This window comes from Quercus suber, unplaced genomic scaffold (assembly GCF_002906115.3).
Source record: "Quercus suber isolate HL8 unplaced genomic scaffold, Cork oak 2.0 scaffold_497, whole genome shotgun sequence".
NCBI classification, from domain to species: domain Eukaryota; kingdom Viridiplantae; phylum Streptophyta; class Magnoliopsida; order Fagales; family Fagaceae; genus Quercus; species Quercus suber.
This window is the reverse complement of record NW_027069946.1, coordinates 541622-564033: the sequence shown is the minus strand read 5'-3', so window position 1 is coordinate 564033 and position 22412 is coordinate 541622. Positions and strand designations below refer to the sequence as shown.

At 32.5% G+C, this 22412-nt stretch overlaps 1 protein-coding gene across 1 annotated transcript; it reads right to left on the bottom strand.

The window, feature by feature from the left end:
* Positions 1-5555: 5555 nt before the first annotated feature.
* LOC136063194 (protein unc-13 homolog) lies at positions 5556-18671 on the bottom strand. The gene is made up of 15 exons (XM_065763209.1): positions 18404-18671; positions 17935-17994; positions 17624-17799; positions 17467-17531; positions 16757-17117; positions 16460-16526; positions 16157-16310; positions 14167-14334; positions 13927-14037; positions 10836-11045; positions 10380-10481; positions 9710-9937; positions 8780-8854; positions 7474-7554; positions 5556-5666 (listed from the first exon to the last, which is right to left on the bottom strand). The coding sequence occupies exons 2-15, from the start codon at positions 17940-17942 to the stop codon at positions 5556-5558; spliced, it is 1917 nt and encodes a 638-aa protein (XP_065619281.1). The 5' UTR covers positions 17943-17994; positions 18404-18671.
* Positions 18672-22412: the final 3741 nt, after the last annotated feature.

Sequence of the window (22412 nt, the reverse complement as noted above, 5' to 3'; positions counted from 1 at the left end):
TTTGTTGAAATAAAAGAAAGGATGTGGAAGAAGCTTTGAAAGTGGAAAGAGAAGCTACTCTTTCAAGCCAAGAAAGAGATACTAATCAAGGTAGTGGCCTTTGTAATTTTCCATACCCTATGAGTAGTTTCAGTTTTAGGCTCACAAAGGAATTATGCAAGACTTGATTTCTAAGATGTGAAAATTCCAGTGGAGTCATATGGACAAAGAAAGGAAAATAAACTAGTTTAGATGGGGCAAAATGTGGGTACCCAAGTCACAAGCAGGAATTGGATTTAAAGTACTTCGTGAGTTTAAATTAGCTTTACTGGCAAATAGGGTGGCAGTTTTAATGAATGATAACCATTCACTTCTTTATAGAGTAAATAAAGCTAGATATTCTCTAACAAGCAAATTTATGGAGGCGAATATGAATGGAGCTAGTTCATATGCTTGGAGAATTATCTTTGGGGCCACGAATGGTGCTCAGTATAGGTATGAGATGGGTGATGGAAGGAAACTATAAAAGTTAAACAGGTATAGAAAAAGAAAGGGAGAAGGGTATGCTTTTCTTTTTCTCTCTCAGTTTTTTCCCTTTGCTACAATCTAGTGTATTCAAAAGTTTCTTTGATTGGTTTGTTGTCTTGCTTAGGAGCTCTAAGTTTCATTTTCTATTCTTATATTGAGTACTACTTTTGTAGTGGATTACGGATTATGTTCAAATTTTCTACTTGGCATTTTGTTGGGACACTGATTATGTGTGGGATTGTTAATTAAATTCACTAGTTCATTATACTGTGGCGGCAAGTGGAGAATTAACATCCTTCATTTTGAAGTTCATTCGCTACTGAAATTTTTTAGAGGGAGTTTAGTATTTCTGTAAAAAAAATTTAGCTGCCTTTTGCCATTTGGAAAACATTATGAGGTCAAGAATTATAGAAGGAATTTTTGAAGGATAATGACATTGTTCACAATGTTGGTAAAAGCATGCTTAAACTCAAAGCGCGAAGTTCTAAGGCTCCTCTGTTTTTTTGCCTCAAAAGCTAGGCTCATTCAAAGAAGCGCACTTTAGGCACTTTTCGGTGTTTATTTATTTATATTTTTCAAAAAAATAAGCAAAAATTGGAGTAAAACTATAGGATCTTGACATTATTGATATAAACCATTAATTTGGCATATTTTTAGTGTAACTTATCAAATTTTTTTTTTTTGAGTGTAACTTGTCTTGAAACCCACAACCTCGTTCTTCTCTACTGTTATTTTTTTTTTCCTTAATTTTTTCTCCTTGAAGCAGAAACCTGCCTAGCTTCTTCTTCTAATTCTTTTTTTCCCCCCCTTTTGGATATTTGCTCAGTACCAATTACCATATTGCTACGTCCTCATATTCTTACCTCATTCATGCAAAAAAAGAAAGAAAGTATGATATAATATATTTGTGGTAATTGCTTAGTTACTTCAGTGGTTGACGTTGAACGTAATAGACTAATTCTTATAGACTTATAGTCATTAAGTGATTAAATTGTTAACTAATATTATTCATTAGTCATAGGAAATTATGGGTATCAGAGATTTGAGAAAGGATATTACATGGAAGTGAAGTATTCATATCTAGCTGATAAAAAAAAAAAAAAAAAAAAGACTTGATTGCAATTTTTGTGTTATATGAATTTTTTTTTTCAATTTATATGATAATTTGATCATTTGATTGTTGCATTTCTCATTACGAATTATTCTTTGAAAATGTTTGTTTCACTTTAATCTAGCATGCATCTGCACTTTACGCCTAGGTTCCAAGAGGTCTTTGCGTTTAAGTGCGCTCCTCGCTTTTACCAACACTAATGATTCATTATTGTAGGTAATGCACTATATGATTAGTTTGACTTTGGGCCACTTCTCATCTAAATGATTGTTCAATTGGAAGGGGTTATAGAGAAGTGACCATATTTTTAGTATCTTATTATTAGTATAGTGGATAATTAGTATTTCATTAAAATTGTTAATAATGAATATCTTGTAATAAATTTGCCTTACAATATATATGTCCAAGTATTAAATTTTTTGCAATAAATATGCTTGCTTAATAAATGAAGGATGGAAAATTATGTCTTACAAAAATAAATTTATTTTACATTAATAAATATACTTAGTTATGTCTTGAGTTAAATATCATATATCTTGTTTGATAGTAATGAATTATGCTATTAATAATGTTGGACATGTTTGATAGTGATAAAATATGCAATTAATTTTTATGAGAAGCTAAGTTATTGTGGATTTTGAATTATGTTTGAAATTATTATTTTTTATAAATAAGATACTAATAAATTATTTCTTTGTGTTGTAGGTAAGAAATATAAGTTGTGGGTTTAGTACAACAATCATTCAATGTGGAGCAATTTATATTTTGTAACTAATAAATAATAATCTGAAAGATTATAACTTATTGCTGAACTTGGAAATTTTCATATTTGTTTCATGTGTATTTTAACAACTTGTTGTACTAAAAATAAAAAATAAAAAACCCTGTTGTAATCATGTTATCATTTGTATTCATGTGTATTTGAACAACTTGTTGTAATCATGTTATTGGAAAGAAAATATTTGTATTTTTCTTGATGTGTGTTTGGTTGTACGGATAGAAAAGTAGAATGATAAAAAATGAATATAGCTCTACTTTGTTTAGTTGAAAGAAAAGTGAAAGGAAATAAATTATACTTTCTAAGAGAATTACTATTTATACTTGTACTATATAAGAATGATAATTTGTAGTAAAAGAAAATAATAATAATCTACAATAACTTAGATAAAAGGCATATTACTCATCTTTAATTCACATCCAATTTCCCTTTCTCCTCTCTCTATTTTGGGGAGATTATATCCCCCCTCCCCACCCATTTTTCCATCCTTTCCCTTCTCACTCCAATCAAACATATTACTGTTTATGAAATACAAGAACATGAACTTTAGTGCATACCACTTGCTTGTAGAAACCACGAATATGATTGTGTCTCTTTACTTCGTCACATTATGATCTCTTAATTTTGGACAAGTTTGGACCAAAAGATTTCAAGTATTCTCTCTTTTCTTGATATAAAAAGTTGTGAAGTAGTATTAACTTTTGATCAAACTATTCCACTTCTTGCCCATGAGATATTTCTAAAACTCCATGGACAATTAGTATGGTAGTTAGAATGTAAGACCTTATTTGCCTTTTTATTTATTTTAAATTTTGATTATGAGGATTTCAATGATGGGTTGTTTTCTAATATGATATTCAATGGGGCTTTCTGGATGTCAAATTCATTCTCACCATCTAAGTTTTGGGGTGTATATAAGGCTACCAAATTTAAGGAGGACTTTAGACAAAGAGATTTTATATATATATATATATATATATGTATGTATGTATGTATGTATGTATGTATATAAAGTGTTAATTGAATTATAAGACTCTTCCAATTTTTTTTTAATAACTTTAGAATTATAATTATAAAAGTAATAAATTACAAAATTCTTGAAACAATAAGTGCATGGACACAACAAATGACCTGTTGTAATTTGTACAAAATAAAAAAAATGACGTCAGTATTGGACCAAGGTGAAAGTAATATTGTTCTAATCACAATAGAATATATTAACAATGGGGAAAAAAACGAAGTTGTAATAAGTCTGGAGCCAAAAAATGTTATCAAAATATTTCACAATTGTCAATTATCAAGACGACACATTATTAATGGTACATGATAAATGATGTTAATGCCGAGCCTAAATGAAAACTAATAAAAAAAATTGCCAACTAAATGTTGTGAAATTATTTTCTATAACATTATTAAAAAAATTTAAAAATATATATTTTCTAACCTTTCTATTTTGGAAAGTGATAAAGATAAGATAAATGCCAGAAGATAGTCTAGGAACAAGCCACACACATGTATTCTTGAAAGAATGAAAGATTCTTAAATGTCTTGTCGAAATCAAGAGGCAGAGAGAAGTGAAAGGGATAAGTGGTGTCCTTGGGTCTAGTACCTGACTAGGAACTGAGGGATCTAGGTCAGGGCAGAGGACATGCAGCAAAGGGGAGGATGGTTAAAGGATTTCCAAGCTCACCCATTGCAAGGAGGAATTTATGCCATTTCTGGAAAAATGCCAAACCAAAAAGAGTCAACATTAAGGCCCCAAGAACTTGATGTGTCCTTTTAAAACTTGAGAAGAGGACCTTGGCTGACACATGAGAAAGCCAAGGTGTATGTTCAGATTCCCTACAAAAGCCATTAAGTACCTAACAAACCAGGTATCATCTTTGTAACCATGGTCCAAGCCCATGAGATCTCGAATTGGTAGTAAAGGGAAGTGATTTGGTCAGTAGGGGAATGATTTCAGGTGAAAGGAAGATCTTGAAGTTTTCCCTTGGTTAATGTATATGCTTGGAATGCATGAACTAGAGGCCTAACTCAGTTCCTCCATGTGCATGGCATCTCCCCACAACTTCCTCTTAGTTATCCTTATCAATCAAAGCTATCATCGATTAAATTGAATATCCTACCTATTCCTTTGACTTTCCAAGAAGGCATCTCCCATTTGTAGCTTAAACCTTTCCAAACTAAGCTAAAACTCTGCCTAAGGAACTCCTTCAGATTCCTGTTAAAGGACATGGTTTTATCAAGTAGACTAAGGACGTCCTCGCTTAGGGGTCCCAAACCATGTCCACTATAAAAGGAACACCAAAGCATAGCAAAAGAGGGGGGTTCTAGAGGTTTAAAATGATAATTCTTAGAGTTTTAAGAGTTCAGTAAGGGAGTGGAAAGAGAAAAAGAACAAAACAAGAGAGCTAAGGAGGAGGACTTCGTCCCATATCTTGAGATCATTCAAAATATCACTTAGCCTCTAAAGAAACATATGTAAAAACATGCACACATCTAATATCACCCTCTCTCACAAAATCCTCCTCACCTGATTGTCTTGGAAGAAAATGTCCAAGCAAAACTACTTGGACTTAAGTTCCAAATCTCACAAGTCTTGTGCAAAAGCACTAAATTTGTGAGAATTGGGGCCAAGATTCTTGTGACTAACTCATTTTTATGAAGTTTATTTACATATATGTATATGTTTTAGAATATATATCCTAACCTAAGGAACTAACAATTATTTGAGGATATTTGTATTGTATAGTTGCTCTTATGTAGAACTTACATAAGTAAAGAGAAATGACAAAATCCACTGCATAGTAAGCATGGAGAAAGATCTCGTGGCCAAGGAACTAGCATTTCGGGTTCCTAGATTAAAGGCTCCATGGTTCTAGGAACCACGAACCCATGTCTTGGAACCACTGGTGGAGGAACTACTGCAACATCTTTTTTAAGGAACTATCATGGAGGAACCTAGTGAAAGAACTCTTTTAAATGTTCACATAATAAAAGATAAGTTTTAGATATTCTATTTTAATCTTCTTCTCATTGTGAACATTATGATAAATTCTTTTATTTATTCATAAGAGTAAAAGGTCATTTTATGACATTATGACACTTACAATGATATTTTATTATTTAGGAGAAAGTGCAACGTTTGTGTTGTGGAGTTTATTGTCTTGTGCACAGATTGGTTTGTAAATAAANTTTCTTGATTTCATCCGCAAGCAATGCCAAAGGATGTCCATGCATTGGGTCTGCTTTTTCAACAGCATGCAGTAACTGCACCAAGAACAGAAAAATATTTGAAAATGAAAAATGAACCTTCAACAGAGACTGCAGGGGGAAACTCGCATATTAGAGAATGGACTACAAAGAGGTAATGATATGTATATACATAGAATTATTTATCATGAGAGCCAGATTATGGAGTGACTGCCTAGCTGGATCTCACATTGAAACTGGCTGTTTGGCTCTCATGAGCCTCCTTGCAAATCTGTGAGACTGGTAGGATGGTTGCTAAGGGACGTAGATATCTCAAATAATTCTCTTTCACTAATTAATTCACAAAAGAGAGAGCTAGGAAGGCATTAAAAATACAACACTAACATAAAAAATTATTGCTCAATTTCCTAGTAGGAGACAAACTTAGGAACAAAGAAAATTTTTTCAAAATCCTAAGGAATGAAACTTATAACAAGGACATTGTTGGCAACCACTACCCAAATTACCTTCTCTATTGCTCACAAAGTAAATAATAAATGTTGTATCTCAAATTTGCAATCCACTATTAATAGTCACAGCAATCACGTCAGGGATCCTTAATTAAAATATTAAAATAAAAATGCAGCTGAAAGTGACACAAGGCTGGGTGAACCATTGACCCAATGGATGTAATAAGAGATGTAGTGATGTGCAAGAAAATCAACTGAGTATGTAAGAGTGTGTCTGTGATCACGCAGACCAAACTAATTGGTGAAGCTAAGGTCATTAAAATATTTTTAAGACTTTAAATTAGCCTAAACTAGTAGAGCTAGACTTGGGTTCCAAGTTTGACTGCCAAACATGACAGCCACAGAAAGTGAGAAAACATGGTTTGGATATTTGTAAAGCTTTATAATTGCTTTTGCACAATCTCAACTTTTATTAGAATTATCATCAAGTTAATTACTTATTAAATATGATATATATTTTTTTTGGTAAAATGAGTGTCAAGTAAATACAATACTTAATGTAAATGAATGCAACAGAAAGGCAGAAACCATAAATCTTTCATGCAAGGTTAAAACCCATCTGTTAAACTAGTTTCTAAGCAAGCCAAGCATAGCTCAAATTTATAATAATTACACTAAGCATATATGATTTGCATCAATTAGAGTTGATCTCAAGTTTCAACAAGCAAGCAAAAACGTTTAACTTACACAGCTACTGAAGGTAGCCAAAATAGCCAACTACTCATTTGAACCCATTTACACTCCAAAGTATAAAACAGAAACAAAAAGTTTGACGTGTGTTGGAAAAGTCTTTTGAGTAAATTATAATTTACTCCCTCGTTGTTGGCCCTATGAAAATTTAGTCCACAAACTTTCAAATGTTACATTTTACCCCCTAAAGTTTAGAATAAAATGAAATTGTTAGGGTTCCGTCCAAAGTAATAGATTTTGCTTTTTTTGCACAAACAAATTGCCCCCATGTGGCTTGACCCAATCACAAATTAGTCCCACAAGATTTTTTCAATTGTTAAATTTTGACCCCTAAGGTTTGGATTAAAATGAATTCATTAGGGGTACTTTGGACAGAACCCTAATACTTTCATTTTATTCCAAATCTTAGTGGGTCAACTGTAATGATTGAAAGTGTATGGACAAATTGTGATAGGGCCAAACCACAAGGAGGTAAATCGTAATTTTCCAAAATACTTCTATAGAGAGTGAGATAGGGCATAGCTTATAAAATTCAAGAAGCCTCCAGCAGTCAAAAATTCCCTTTAAAAAAGCCCAGTTCCTTGACAAATGCAAAGTAATAATAATATTTGAATCTCCAAACAGCAACATCTAGATAATTTACTACAAACAAGTTGAACACATACCCTGGAAAAAGCATTCTTAATGGATGACGATATATATGATTCTATCTGATCTCGATCTGTGATGGACATAGATTGCATTGCCTACAAGAAAATGAGAAATTAAACTTTCAAACTTTTGCACTACATAAAGCGCTGAGAAGCAAATTAAACATTAGCTCCAGTCAGTGGACAGATAGTTTTGTCCATCATCAAGAAAATTTTACTTCAAATAAAAATAAATAAATAAATAAAAATCCTTGAGAAGAAAGACTATAGTATGTCTGTGAGTGGGGGAATGGTGTACCAATTCAGTATCCGATCCCTATGGAGTGAGCTTGTGGATGACTATAAGATGAGGCTGGCCCAATTTTTCTTGCCACATTCAGTATGAGGTTGAGGATGGGTCTAAAGTGAAGTTTTGGCAGGATTTATGGTGTGGGAGAGGCATCTTCAGATATGTTTTCCAGAGTTATTCCTGATCAGTCGAGATAAGGATGCTTGTGTGACAGATCATATGCAATTCAACAATGGGTTCTTTGGGATTTGAGCTTCATTAGAACTGTACAAGATTGGGTTTTAGAGTCATTGTCGAACTTTAAGGATATATTTATGGCATTCCTGTGAGGGGAGGTGGGGAGGAGAAGATGTGCTAGAAACCAGCTAAGAGAAAGGGTTTTGAGCTTAGTGGCCATACCAGATCTTGACTCCTATTAGAGATCAGTCTTTTACTTGGAAAAGCATATGGAAGACAAAGATCCCTTCTAGAGTTGCTTTCTTTGTATGGACTACAGCCTTGGAAAAATCTTGATGATTGACATCTTATGGAGGAGTGTTTAGATTTTGGATTGGTGTTATATGTGCACATGTAATGGGGAAACAGTAGACCAACTTTTACTCCAATGCCTCATTGCCACTGAGCTGTGGACTATGGTATTTAGTTTGTTTGGAGTCTATTGGGCGACGGCGAAGATGGTTAGCAAAGGAGATTAGGCGGTCATTGGAATGGTTTTATTGAGATAGCTGCCCTGCATTGTTTGATTTGGTTCATTTGGAAGGAATGGAATAACCGGAATTTTGAGGATTCTGAGAGAACTTTGCCGAACCTTAAATTTTTTTTCCTTAAAACCTTGTTGGATTGGATGTCAACAGTGCATAGTTATTCTCTATGTTTGATTTGTGATGTGATAGATCTTTGTAATTTGCAAGCATGATTGAATGGTCCCCAGTTGTATACACCCTATATACTTGCATGACTCTATTACTTGCTCTCAACCAAATTCATTATTTAAAAAAAAAAAAAAAGAAGAAAAGAAAAGGATATACGTACAACTGCAGGTTCTTCTAAAAGAAGCCTCCGAGCAACCATTGCAACTGTAACTATATTCCCCATCATCGCTGGTCTCTGCAAGGAACATGAGAAGTACAAGAAACTGAGTTGCAAAACTAGGAAGATGAGACAATAAAAGCAACTGAAGTGCAATACAATTCACCAAAAAAGAGAAAAGAAAAACGAAGTCCAAGACACTATAACCAAGATATATTGAAGAAACAAATTTTCCGAGCTTACAAAAGTTTCAGAATTAAATGAACTTAACAACAACTAAGCTTCTTTCTAGTTAGAAGGCATATAAAGCAGCATTTTTTAAAACACAAGTAACTCTGTTGTTATTACAGGGAAAAAATTATGCCAAAAGGACACAGGCTGTATATACAGATTTATCCCACACTTAGCTTTAGATATTAAGCACAACAAAGAATCTTTTTCAGTAAAGAAGGCAACCGAAGCAAAAGATATCTTCCCAAGTTATTAGTAGAAAGCTCTAAACTGATTTACATTTGATTGTCCCTAAAAAGGACATACTTTGCATGCATGATTTTGTGCATCATACACATAGATCATGTGTTGGATCATTCCCTGTATTTCTGCAATAAGATGAGATGCAGATACCAGAACATAGTGATAAACACATCATTTAACATAATAAATGCACTGAATGATGTCTTGTAGCACCACAACCCAACAAAAAATATAGGATATGAACATAGACGCAAAACAATACTCAGATGCAACAATAAGAGAAGCTACAATAAAACCACAAACTGTAAATTATTAATGTATGAGCAAAAACAATAGTACAGGGAAAACAAATGCTATTTATAATACAGATCAAAACTATTATGTAACACAAACTAGGACCAGCCACATGACATATAAAACTAGATAGCCACATATATTGCTACCAATAGTAAATCACACCTCAGCAAAGTGCAGGTGGTAGTCTCCTAGTTGCTTATCAGCCCATCTCTGGATGGGTGATAAAAAGGATTGTAAGAAAGACAAATCCCGAAAGCCCCCTTGCTCAAATTTGGAATGCAAACTATTCAAGTGTGACCTCTCTTGTGGACCCCGTTGTTCCTTCAATGGTATTTTTGTCAGCTGCTCCATTGCATGTTGCAAGATTCCTTGCTCACTTGTCATAACATACTGAGATCACATGACAAAAACTAATATAAAAAATGGTAATAACAATAATTAAGTTCTGTTTAACAATGACAAAACAAACTAACATACCAACTGTCATGGCACATATACATACATACATACATATATACGTACACACACACACACACACACACACACACACACATTATAATATATATATATCTATAAAGAGAGAGAGAGAGAGAGAGAGAGAGAGAGAGAGAGAGAGTCCTTTATGTTCATTAAGTCCAAAACTTCCTGTAAGCATTGATGGAATAAAACAGTTGCAGCATGTGTATAAGGAAATGAGACAAAGCACATCTCATCAACAATTTTAAAAATCTTGTGAGACAATAAAGCATTTTCTTTTGTAGAAAAATATGAAAAGTGATTGAATGGCTGCTTAATTTGGCAATTACAAGTGTTATGCTTATGACTATCATACCTGACGAAATAATACCCATGCATAGCAGGTGCAATGGATGGTCTCCGTGATTCCTAAAACACGCCAGGTTGACTTTAAGAGTTCGAGAATTTCTTCCACTTCCTGAAAAAGTGGATAGAAATAGATGGTCCAGTCAAGCAAATTGTGAAAAGTTCATCTATAATGAATCATCATATTAAATTTACAACAATTCCTTGGATCATCTTTTGAATCTGATTAACATCCCTAAATGAAAATGAGTTTGTTATAAATACAACTATCATTTTTTTAATAAAAAGAAAATTTTATAAGCAAATTCCAACAGAACTCAAAACCAAAACCTAACTCCATAAAGCTGTAACTCAAATATGAAGCCATAAACTAACTCAAAAGTATGAACAAAATCTGAAATTTCACAAAGATCTGAATGCTTCCATCTTGGTGCTGTCATCACCTGAAAAAATAAAAACTACTAACCTCTGTCAGCTTTCCTTCATCTAACATGTCAAAGACACTGAGAAGCAGTTTCTCATATAGTCTAACATTTAGGTGATAACCATCAGCCCAGTGACATACTTCACCAGTTAAGTCACCGCGAGCTGGCCTCTCAGCAAGTGGAATGGCAATCTCTCTGAGAGATCTCAAGCATTCTGTTCGTTGGAGTTCACCCGTGGAAGATGGAAGAGACTAAAATCAGAAAAGAAAAGGCTATCAAAATCACTAGCAGATAACAAATGTAAACCAATTTATGCTTCAAAAAGATTTGATAAAGTCACCAAAGTATGGAGCAATACATTACCATCTTAATTACTGCATAATTAGAAAAGAAACAGAAAAGGCAATTCATATGTTTGTTTCTTATAGAAACAGCCCAGAATTTTCAGAAAATGCAGAATGATTTCAGCAGTTTTATAAAATCTAAAAAGATAAAGATAAATAGCCATTTAAGAAAACCTTCCAGATGTTTCAGAATACAGCAAAGAATTTAAGGAGATACACGAGCAAGATTGTTTATAGACCTACATAGATAGTTTTGGAACAAAACTTGAGCATCATAATTGCAAAGGCATGAACAAGAACAATCGCCGATAGACTTGAAATTATGAGTAAAAAGAAATTTGAGAAAAAGGAGAGAAAACTATTCAAACAGATGCCGAGGAGGAAGTAAAATAATAATTATTAAAAAAAATCCCAATGTGCCATTTTGTTTTTCCAACATTAACAATCCAAATTTTTTTTTGATAGGTAACGAAATATATTATTAACGAAAGCCAACCTGAGTACATTGGGGATGTACTATGGGGGCACATTAACAATCCATATTTAACAGCTGCATTCTTTTACTGCATTCACATGTCATTGTTACTTAAACCCCCTTTATCAATACAAAATCAGAAAACTTCCTTATTAAATCTAGGAGTTCTTTTGGAGAATTTGAAAATATTTTATATGGACTCTACAAAGTAAACAAGACATTTAAGAAAGGAAATACGGACAAAAAAATTGTATCTAGTAAGAATAGATGGATGAATAGGAGAACCAGGGTTCAAATCCCCCCTATCAATTGTACTATTGAATTATAAAAAAATAGAAGGATGATTAGAGGAAGAGAGAGCCCCACTAATACTTCTGATTCCAAAGTGGGTCTAAATCCTCTTCTATCATTCCAAATGCCATAGGAAAAACGATTAAGCCAAAAGTGGAGCACCTTAAAATGTAAAAATATTTTACTACAAATATTAAATGCAATGCAGAGGTGACAAAAGTTACCAGAATTTTTTTTATAGGTAAAGTTACCAGAATATAAATTCAAACTTTTAAGACAGATACAAGGAAAATATTAGTTTTCATCAACAACTGCATAGTGACAAATACAACCATAAAAAGAACAAAACAGTTGAAATAAATAGATGTCAAACAAGGAAAAGATGAACTTGTAGCCCAAAGATAATGCCTAATCTATCAACAAAAAGACATCATATAATTTTTTTGATATATAAGATAAAATTTCATTAAAAAAGACTACTACATGGAAAAGAACATGAGTTAGACAAGGAAGTACAGTGAAGACTCAAAGTCAAAGCTATGTATAAGAATGAAGGGAATCTATAAACATTGGGAGAGAATCACTAAATGTGAGTCCACAAGCCCAAGACCAATCGCATAAATTCCATGTGAAGACAAGTAGATCTAGCAGGAGAACAAAAACAGAACTAAGAAATATAAAGACTAGCTCTATCAAGCAAATCAGGCAGAATAAAAGAGAAAATTTCCAGGAGCATTTGTCCACCCAAACAAGGTTTGGAGGAAAGACATCTTTAAGTCTTGAATTGACCTCTCGGTTCCTTCCAATGTCCATGCATTCCTCTCCCTCCAAATATCCCACATCAGACAATGAGGGACCAAAATCCAAATCACCCAATTTCTATCTTTACTAAGCTTGCTTGGTCAGCTAGCTAGAAGCTCCACTACATCCTTGGGCATGACCCAAGTAAACTAACCACTCAGTCTCAACTTGTAAAAAGCTTCTTCTTCTTTTTTCTTTTTTTTCTTTTTTTATGTTCACTGGCTTATAAAAAAGCCAAGCTTGAGCCTAATTTTGACGCTTGTTTAGTAAACGAGTTGTTCCCAAGCAAATTGATTTTTCATGAACAACCTCACAAGTATAAACACAAGGATAAACCAGCCAAGCCTACACTCGACTTAAGCTTGTAATGAGGCTTATTTTGGGCTTGGAGGAAAAAATAGAAAACAAATTAAACACTAAATATCCAAGCATACGGCTCGGCTCACTTTCAACCCTATATTTATGTGGAAATTATTCCTCCTATATTTTGTGTTCTTAGATGCACTTTATTTCTCACTTTTTTTTTAACTTGAATTTTTTAAAACATTAACAAAGCTTGTTTGCAAGATTAAGCTTGATCTTGATTTGAGGCTTCTTGACTTCAATGAAACTAGCCAAGCTCAAGTTACTTGAAATTTTATTTTAACAAACACAAGCTTGAACATTATAAGTGAGCACAAGACAAGCTCAAGCCAAGCTTTTTAACACCCTGTTAATCTTGCCAAACCGAGTTCAAACATTCAATACTCAGTTAGGCTTGGCTTGATTAAAGAAGCCCAAGTAGACCTCCATTAATAAGATAAAATCAGAGATAATAAACAAGGTCCAATCTGATCCAACAAGAAACAATTCCAAAAAAATTAAATTAAATTAAATAAACCTCTTCAAGATGGAAATATAAGCCTTATAAATTCTTTAAAGCCAAAGTTCCTCTTTCAGCCAAGAAATTGGCTTGTGAACTTAAGACTCCCAAGGATATCCAACAACAAACTAACTACATTGACCCTTCCAGTTTTTACAGCACATATCAATAGATGCGTTCAACATATAAATTCTGTATGTAAAAGAGCATAAAAATGAAAAATCAAAACTAAACATATTACAAGAGGATAGTTATAACAGTCAATCATGGAAGGACTACATAGGTAACCTACATTTTAGCATGGTTTGATGTTAATATAGCATGCAACAGTCAAAAATGTTAATCAATGAAACACATACCTCAGCTTCCTCAATCTTTGCCAAAAGATTTCTCAACTCATTCGATTTGCGCCCAGATTCGCCAAATCCAACAACAGGGTAATTAATAAGCCCCTCCTCCAAAATATTTAACTGAACCAACAAACAATTGAAATTTTTTACCATGGATGTTAGGGATATGTATAACCACCATTCCAAATTACCTTGAAGAGAACCTATACAGTCCAAAAACAGAATGATTGAAAAAGGGGCAGAACTTACCTGCCTTTTCTGCCAGCGAATGAATGCCTTCTTGTCAGAAAATTCTGTGCGCGAAACACAACATAACAATTCCAGAGGAATCAAAAGGGTATCCATTCTTTTTCCAACTTTTCCCACAAGAGCATTAAGCAGCCCCTGTCTTGTTCTTATATCCATTGCCTCAGTTATCTGTATATATACATAAGAATGAAAGAGAAATTATCACCACTCACAATCCCAAAGACAACTAATTTGATAGAATTAAACAAAAGAACCAGAATGGAATATGAAATCCCTCGGACTAACAACATCTATCCTGGCTGAAAATTAATAACTCGTGTAAAATGGCCATTCATGGGGCAGAAAAATATAGGTAAAATTTGGCCCCAAGGAGAGGGAAGGGGAGATTTTAACTAGTAACCTCCTTTTCATGAGGCATGGTCTCCAACCAATTGTGCTACCCATAGGGATTAAGATATGAAGTATTAGTTACAAAATCAAAAAATTGGACTATAACGCCTCTATTTATGAGCTTTATTATAACATCAATTTTTCTATTCTTTTTCTTCTTCCTTTATTCTTTTTTCGTTTTATTCTTCTTATTCTTTTTTTTCTTTTTCTTTTTGTGTGCATGTGTCTGTCTGTGTGTGGATAAGTGGCAGAGACAAATTCATTTTTTTATAGGAGTGGTAGAGACAAATTCATGGAGAAAAACTGGATGAATTTACCATGTTCTTTTAAGAGCTAACTGCAAACAGTTTTATTGCAGGCAAAGCAAACATAAGTTACAAAAAGACACTATTTTTCATTCTTGTTAAGAAAAAAGTTTCAAGAGAACATAAAGGAGAGAAATCATCCTCAAACATAGAAGGGTAAGTGCCTGAGTGGCTCATTTCAAGCATATAGCATCTCATGAGATGGTCCCATGAGACCACCCTCTCATGACATGTGGGATCCACACACGTTGTGAGAGGCAGGTCTCATAAGACCGTCTCATATGATACTTTTTCCATTTCAAGGTAAATAGAAGACATAGCCGAGCAGAGATCTAAAAGATCACAGTCCTAAAAGCAGTATGATCAGGTGATAATCAACAATCTAATCCATATAACTGTTATGAAGCTTATGTCAATGCTCAGTCTTCCAAATGTATTACATTAAATCTTTGCCTTCCTATCATTAACATGTCAGTCATGATCCCACTCTCATGCTATATGAAATTTTAGTATTCTATCTATAAATTTTATGTATGTATATAAGTACCTATAAATATTTGTTCATTGAGGAAAACAATGGAACATGAACGCCAAGACAGGACCTGAGTGGTTTTCAAGATTGCTTCTTCCATTTTTTAGTAAATATGACATCATTTATGACTTGGAAGAGGATTCCTTAAGGTAAAGTCCACAGGATGTATAAAAAAATAAAATGATTTCCAACAAATTTCTTTAACACTTTATGCTTCAAAAAAGTTATTTGCAGCAGACTAGACAACAACTTCATATAGTCAAAACACGATATGCCTCAGTCCATTCTATGAATTTTTACTATCCATCAATAAAATTTCTTCTACAGAAACATGGTACATTAAATTTTCAGATATCATTATAAGAGTGATATTCTATATGTTATCAAGGTCACATGGTATTGAGGTCCAGAATACCATGAAAAAATAATGCTAAAACAATTGCTAATAGCATAGTCTATATAGAATTATTTATGGGATGCAAGGCATAATATGTGATTAGTACTTTAGTTGTTCTTATGTAAGCCAAAAATAATTCTATATAGACTATGCCTTGATTCCCATAAATAATTCTATATAGACTATGCTATTAGCAATTGTTTTAGCATTTTTTTTTCATGGTATTCTGGACCTCAATACCATGTGACCTTGATAACACATAGAATATCACTCTTATAATGATATCTGAAAATTTAATGTACCATGTTTCTTAATACAACAAATAAAAGTAGAGTTCTGAAAATCCACATCAGAAAAGACAATTACCTCCATCTGGACACGCATGGTCTCCAACAAACCAACCAATCCAGGTGCACGCTGAGACTGCGTCACAACATTTTCACTTTTACTACGTCCAAGCTTCCTCATCAACCTAGACTTTTTATCTTTCTTTTTCTCCTTTGATGGTATGATGAGACCTCTGATATGTATTAATAGATCAAAAAGAAGAATAAAAAAATGTACAGGGTGCAGAAGGTAAGAAACATAAACAAAGTAGGCGCCAGACTTAAATGGCAAGCCCTCATTGAAAAATAAATATGCAACCCAAACAAGATGATAGGGGCATACCCTGTAGCCCCAGCACATGCCAAGAGGACTTCATATGCAGTTTCACGGAGGTCATCATCAGTGATTCCTGAAAGCAGTAAAGTACAAAGCTTGATGAAAAACATCTCATGCATGTTGGCTTTGCCTTCCACACTATAAAAATCACCCCAAGAACAAGAGCAAGCCTAAAAAGATACTTGCAAAGAATCTAAAATAAATAACATTTTTCTGATATTTACCATTATTGCATAATTTATCTGTTTTTCCAAGTTATATCTACCCTCCCGCTATATGATTCTAGATCTCAATCATTTTTACCTGTTGCAAAAGAAGGCAATTTAAGCGCAAGTTCAGAAGCATCATTTGTATTCCTTCTTGAAACTCTGAGACTATTAATCTCTTCAACATCATCATCGTCTTCAAAATCTTCAATGTCATCTACAGTTAGTTCTTGAGCTTGGGAGTTAAAAGATTCCGATCTTGACACACTTGACACAATTGGTGATGCTGCATAAACAGGAGGTGGCGTTGTAATGGGAGCTGGTGTGGAAACAGGAGATGGTGTGTAAACAGGAGGTGGTGTGAAAGCAGGAACAGGTGGTGGCGCCCGTTTTGGAGGTGATCCTGAATATTCAGGACTTGTAACCAAATAAAATTCCCCGGCATAACCTGTGTTTCCCTGGTTGAGGAAAAAGAATTAAAGTTCAAAACTGATCCGCAAGAACAAGATAAACAAAAACACTACATGAACTAATTAACACACACTGGCAAGAAGGTATAAATCACAACCAAATCGTGCGAAATAACAATCAAATATAAAATGTTAGAAGTCGGAAATAACTTAAACACCCGCTGAGGATAACTTCTAACTATATCAGTCAAAGTGAAAGTGTGGTGGGCGTGCATATGTAACAAATATAACCAGCCTTAGTGTATTTTTACATGAGCATGCACTTACATTATTGATAAAACGAATAAATAGCCAATAAAAAACATCATGAACTGTACACAGCAACTCATGAGCTTACCATCTGGGGTAACCCCGTGTGATCATGATAATCTCTAATAGCTTCAGATAATTCAAGCATTCCACCTACATTTCAAAATAATCAACAAGCATGAAAAAAACTCCTAACAAACATTACAATTCAAAAAACACGCGAAAGAAGAACAACGGCCAGCCACCTTTTTTAGCACAATTGAGAACATAATCGACGCTAACTTGATCCAGATCCACATCATCTAGTGTAACTGCCCCGGGTGGCATCACAACTTTCTTTATTAGGCTACCGGAAAGTAAAAAATCAAGAAGTACCCGCCTGTCCCGCCTGTATCTTTGCAGTAGCTCAACAGCACTTTCCCTATATTTTTTTATACATTCCACCATTCATAAACATATATATATATATACACACACATTCACTCATTCGCGCGCACGCGCACACACATATATAGAGATTGAAAAAAAAGTAGATTCATAAGAGATGGATACATACTCATCCATGTCAAAAAATCGAACACTAACTTCAGCTCCGCAAGAATGCTAGTTCTACAACCTGAGCAAAAATTCATTTTAAAAATGTCACAATCTGATCCACTAAGCAATAATTGAATTTAATTAATAAAAAAACACAAAATTAATTTATCATATTGCGTGCTTCAAATTCAGTTAGATCTCAATTAATCAGCTAATACTCTACTCTACTCTACTACTACAACAATTTCAGATATAGCATATTCACGCAAATCAAGCAACTTGAACTGAAAAAAAAAAAATAAATAAATAAAAAATTCTTTTTTTTTTCTTAGTCTATTAACACGAGATCCGTTGCACAGTTTTCTTGGCAACCAAACAGAGCCTACGAACCTCAAACCGAGAGATCTCCAAAATGCAAAAAAAAAAACCGCAGCATTATTAGTTTTAAAAAAAGAGAGAGAGATTTGAAAGTGAACGGAAAAACTCACGGGAAGTGGTGGTGCTTGGTTGCTTTGATTGGAGAAGTGAAGAGAATGGCAGTCAAAATGTGAAACGTTTTTTTTAGAGAGAGAGAGAGAGAGAGAGTCAGGTTGGAAAATGACGCGAAGATTGAAATTTGAAAGGGTCAGTTAGGAAGGCTGGTGTGGAGTTTTTGGGTTCTGAATGTTCCGGTAACCAGTTGTTGACACGCAGAGAGAGAGAGATGAGCTAATTCAAGTTGAAGGGATATTGTATTGATTTTTTTTTTTTTTTTTTTTTTTTTTTTTTTATTTACTACTGCTAAATATTAAAGGGAATATAATCATTTAATTATTGTCACGAGTTGACTGTTTGCTTTGCGCCGCTTTGTTGGATATTTTTGTCAAAATGCACTGCTTTCTCACCTAAAGCTTACTATCAATTTAATTTTTTTTAATATAAACTAATTTAAATTAAATAAAATATTTAATAGTATAATATTTTTACAAAAACGAATCAGACCATAGTAGTTGAATTATAATTAAAATATATACTTGATTCTGATATTGAAGAAGTAAAGACCAGATGAAACTTAGAAGACTGGACAACCTAGTTTTAAATTTGAGAAAGTTTTTGGATCTAATAAAATTTCACAACATTTTTTCGATATTCTTTTTTTAAATTGTGACGGGTACAGTAGAATCTTTCTTCTTCTTCTTTTTTGTTGGGAGATTTTGTTGGTGTTAATAAAAAAAATTGCTTATAATTATCTCAATAAATCCAAGAACCTTTAGCAATTGTATTTTATATTTCCCTTTTATAAGGAAAACTAGGATCTAATCTCACTCCACAATTTTCTTACCATCAAATTATTTTTAAAACAAATTAAAAAAAAAAAAACAGCTTATGAATAATACTTTTACTATTTTTAATTACTTTAAATACAACTTTTTTTTTTTTGACAATTATGCTATTTATGTTTGATTTTTCTTCTTGACTTTTGGAATATTTAATTTTTTTCATTCAAAACATTAAGCTGCAAGCTATTCTATAAGGTTTTTAGCCAAGTAGATTGATATTAAAAGTGTCTTCTTCGGAGAGCAATATTAAGATTTAAGACCAATCCCTCCCACTTTGAGATTATGATTATTATTATTATTATTATTATTATTATTATTATTATGTAAGTAAGGCAATCATAAAATTATACTTTCCTACTAAGAAACAATAATTGTTTATAATTATTGACATGACCTTGGCGGTTGTGTTCACAATGATAAAATCTAATAATACAATGTTTTTCACAACCATTTTTTTACAAATTTGATATAGTATGTTGTAATTAGTGCATAATAACTTTCTCAAAAAAAAAAATATATATAGTGCATAATAAAAGAAGTGTTTATTATAAACTAAATTGAAAGTTATTGTTCCTATCACAACATATCATAAGTAATTATGAAAATTTATAACTTAAATCCCTAATACATTACTCACTAGCTATAAAAATTAAAACCCTTGTTGAAGTTGTGTTAAAATATACTTTGCGCGGTATATTTTAGAAAGGAAAATGCTAACGAGTGCCCTAAGGGCACTAGTTAAGAATCCAATTAAAAAAAGTGTTGACATCACTTTTATGAAAAATGAAAAAAGCTGTCAAAATATTAATTGTTTTTTTTTTCCCATAAAAACTTTCTTTAATTGGATTCTTAACCAATTCCCGCACTCGTTAGCATAACCCTTTTAAAAATAGTCTTATTTCTTTTTAAAGTATTATTATTCCATATTCTTATCATTCTCCATTAACTAACTGTTAGTCAATTGTTGGTAATAATAAACTATTATCAATGAAATGTTACTAAATTATACTTTAAGAAATAGTCACTGCTGACATCCAAAAAGGAAATGATTACTACTAAGTTTTTGCATAATGTACCTACTCTTCCTTTAAAAATAGAATATTCTTCCTTTAAAACTAGGATAGACATTAATGTGTTTGGATTTGGGGAGGAGGAGGGCTAGGGTGAGTTTGGTTCAGCATTTTAAAAGTGGGTTTTTTCTAAAAAGTGGAGTTTTAAAAAAGTACATAATGAAAAAGTTTTTTTTTTTTTTTAAAGCTAAGTGTTTGATAAAAGCTATTAAAAAGTTTTTTTGAAAAAAATGAGTGTTTGGCTAATACTTATAAAACGGTGGTTTGAGTGATAAATTACCAAAAAGAACAATATAAATATAAAAGAGTTTGTTTCATACTTAAATCAACTACTTCATCATACTTAAATCAATTTTTCTCTTTCTAAAAAAATTATTTTTTCTCACCAATATTAGCTAATAATAACCTACCACTTAAGATTTATTGTGAAAGTATTGTGAAAATATTGTGATAAAAATTGATACTGAATTTAATTTGAATGTACTATTAATTTTTTTTTTAATTTAACTAATTGACCTTGGGAGTTTTTTTTTTAATTTTTTTTTTATGTTTTTTTTATAAAAAAAAAAAAAAAAAGAGAGGGAGAGGGGTTTGAAGATATCTCTCCAAAACCCCTCATTTTTAATTTTAATTATCCCAACTTGGAATAATTTGGAGGAAAGGGGAGGAAAGGGCTTCTACATATGTTAATAATAATAATAAATTGTCAATCTTGTCCTTATGATGTCAATTTATATATTTATTTAAATTGAACACAAATTTATAATTGTCAACTTATATGATGTCTTACCATTTTCTTTCATTCCCATTTAATTTTCTAAAACAACCAAACTAATTGAAGGGATACCTATTCCTCTTATCCTACTTAAATTTTAAAACATCCAAATAATGGAAAGAGATTACCATTTCTCTCCCCTCTCTTTCATTTTGTTCTCCTCACACATTCTAGTATCCCCAAACTTTCAAACATACTATAAGGGATGAGCTTTGGATACACGTGCAAAGTTTAAGAAGAGAGGGAGAAAAAAAAAGGAATAATCCTAATATAATACATATGGCACTTGACATGTAAGGAGTATAACTATATTTAAGACCACATCAAATATACAATTTCTCGTCTCATTTAATGTCTAATAATTCGTGTTTTGACATTTCTACTCAAAATTCATTTCACAGCTTATTAGGAAGTAGGAAATGAGATGCAATTTGCAAAAAAATTGAGATGTTTGGAACACTTTTTTTTAGTTCCATGAAATGCATTGTTAGGGTAACACATTTTGCAATTTTCATTTCCTAGATTCAAAATGAAAACCCCCAAGACTAATTATTCACAAATTTAATTTTTATGTAATTCATATCCTCTATAAAAATAGCAATTCTCTTTATCTATTCGTTTCTTCTCATCAATCAATGAGCATGGAGAATGCAGTGTTGTCAACAAGCTCAACTAGTGTTAATTGAGAGTTTAGGCTTAATGAAGGAAAAGTAGAGTGATTGACATTCTTGAACCAAAGGCAAAGAGGTTGTGGTAGAGTGGGTTAGTTTGATGCCTAGGAAGGTGCAGAAGTTTGGGATGATGATTAGGGCTTGGGTTGCAATTACAATTGGGGTGGGGTTGCAGTCGAGGCTTAATAAGATTGTGATTGGAACTCAAACCATATATATTTTCTATTGTTATGAGAATTTGTTGTTGTTATTTAACAATGAGAATTTTTGGTGCCTTCAATGCAATAGAGTGGTCAACAAGTCATTTTAGAAGGTCGATTATTATTTTGTTTAAAAATAAATTTATTTGTGCATAGATTTAGAAATTGTAGAAACCGTGGATGATTCTAAGTAACTTGTCAATTTTTTGGTATAGAAATTGGGGAAATCGTTAGTGTATGTTTTTTTTTAATCGTTTTTTTGTTTATATAGAATTATTTGATTAAAAATAATAATAAGATCAATATTAGTGTTAGGATTGTTATTAAAGAAAACCAGAAACAAAATAATTAAAAGTATTATTTAAATTTCAAGATACATTTCCCAATCATATAACCAAAGCCAATTTATTCCAACTTTTAATCAAAGAAACCAAAGCCAATTTCATTCTTTTTCTTTTTTAA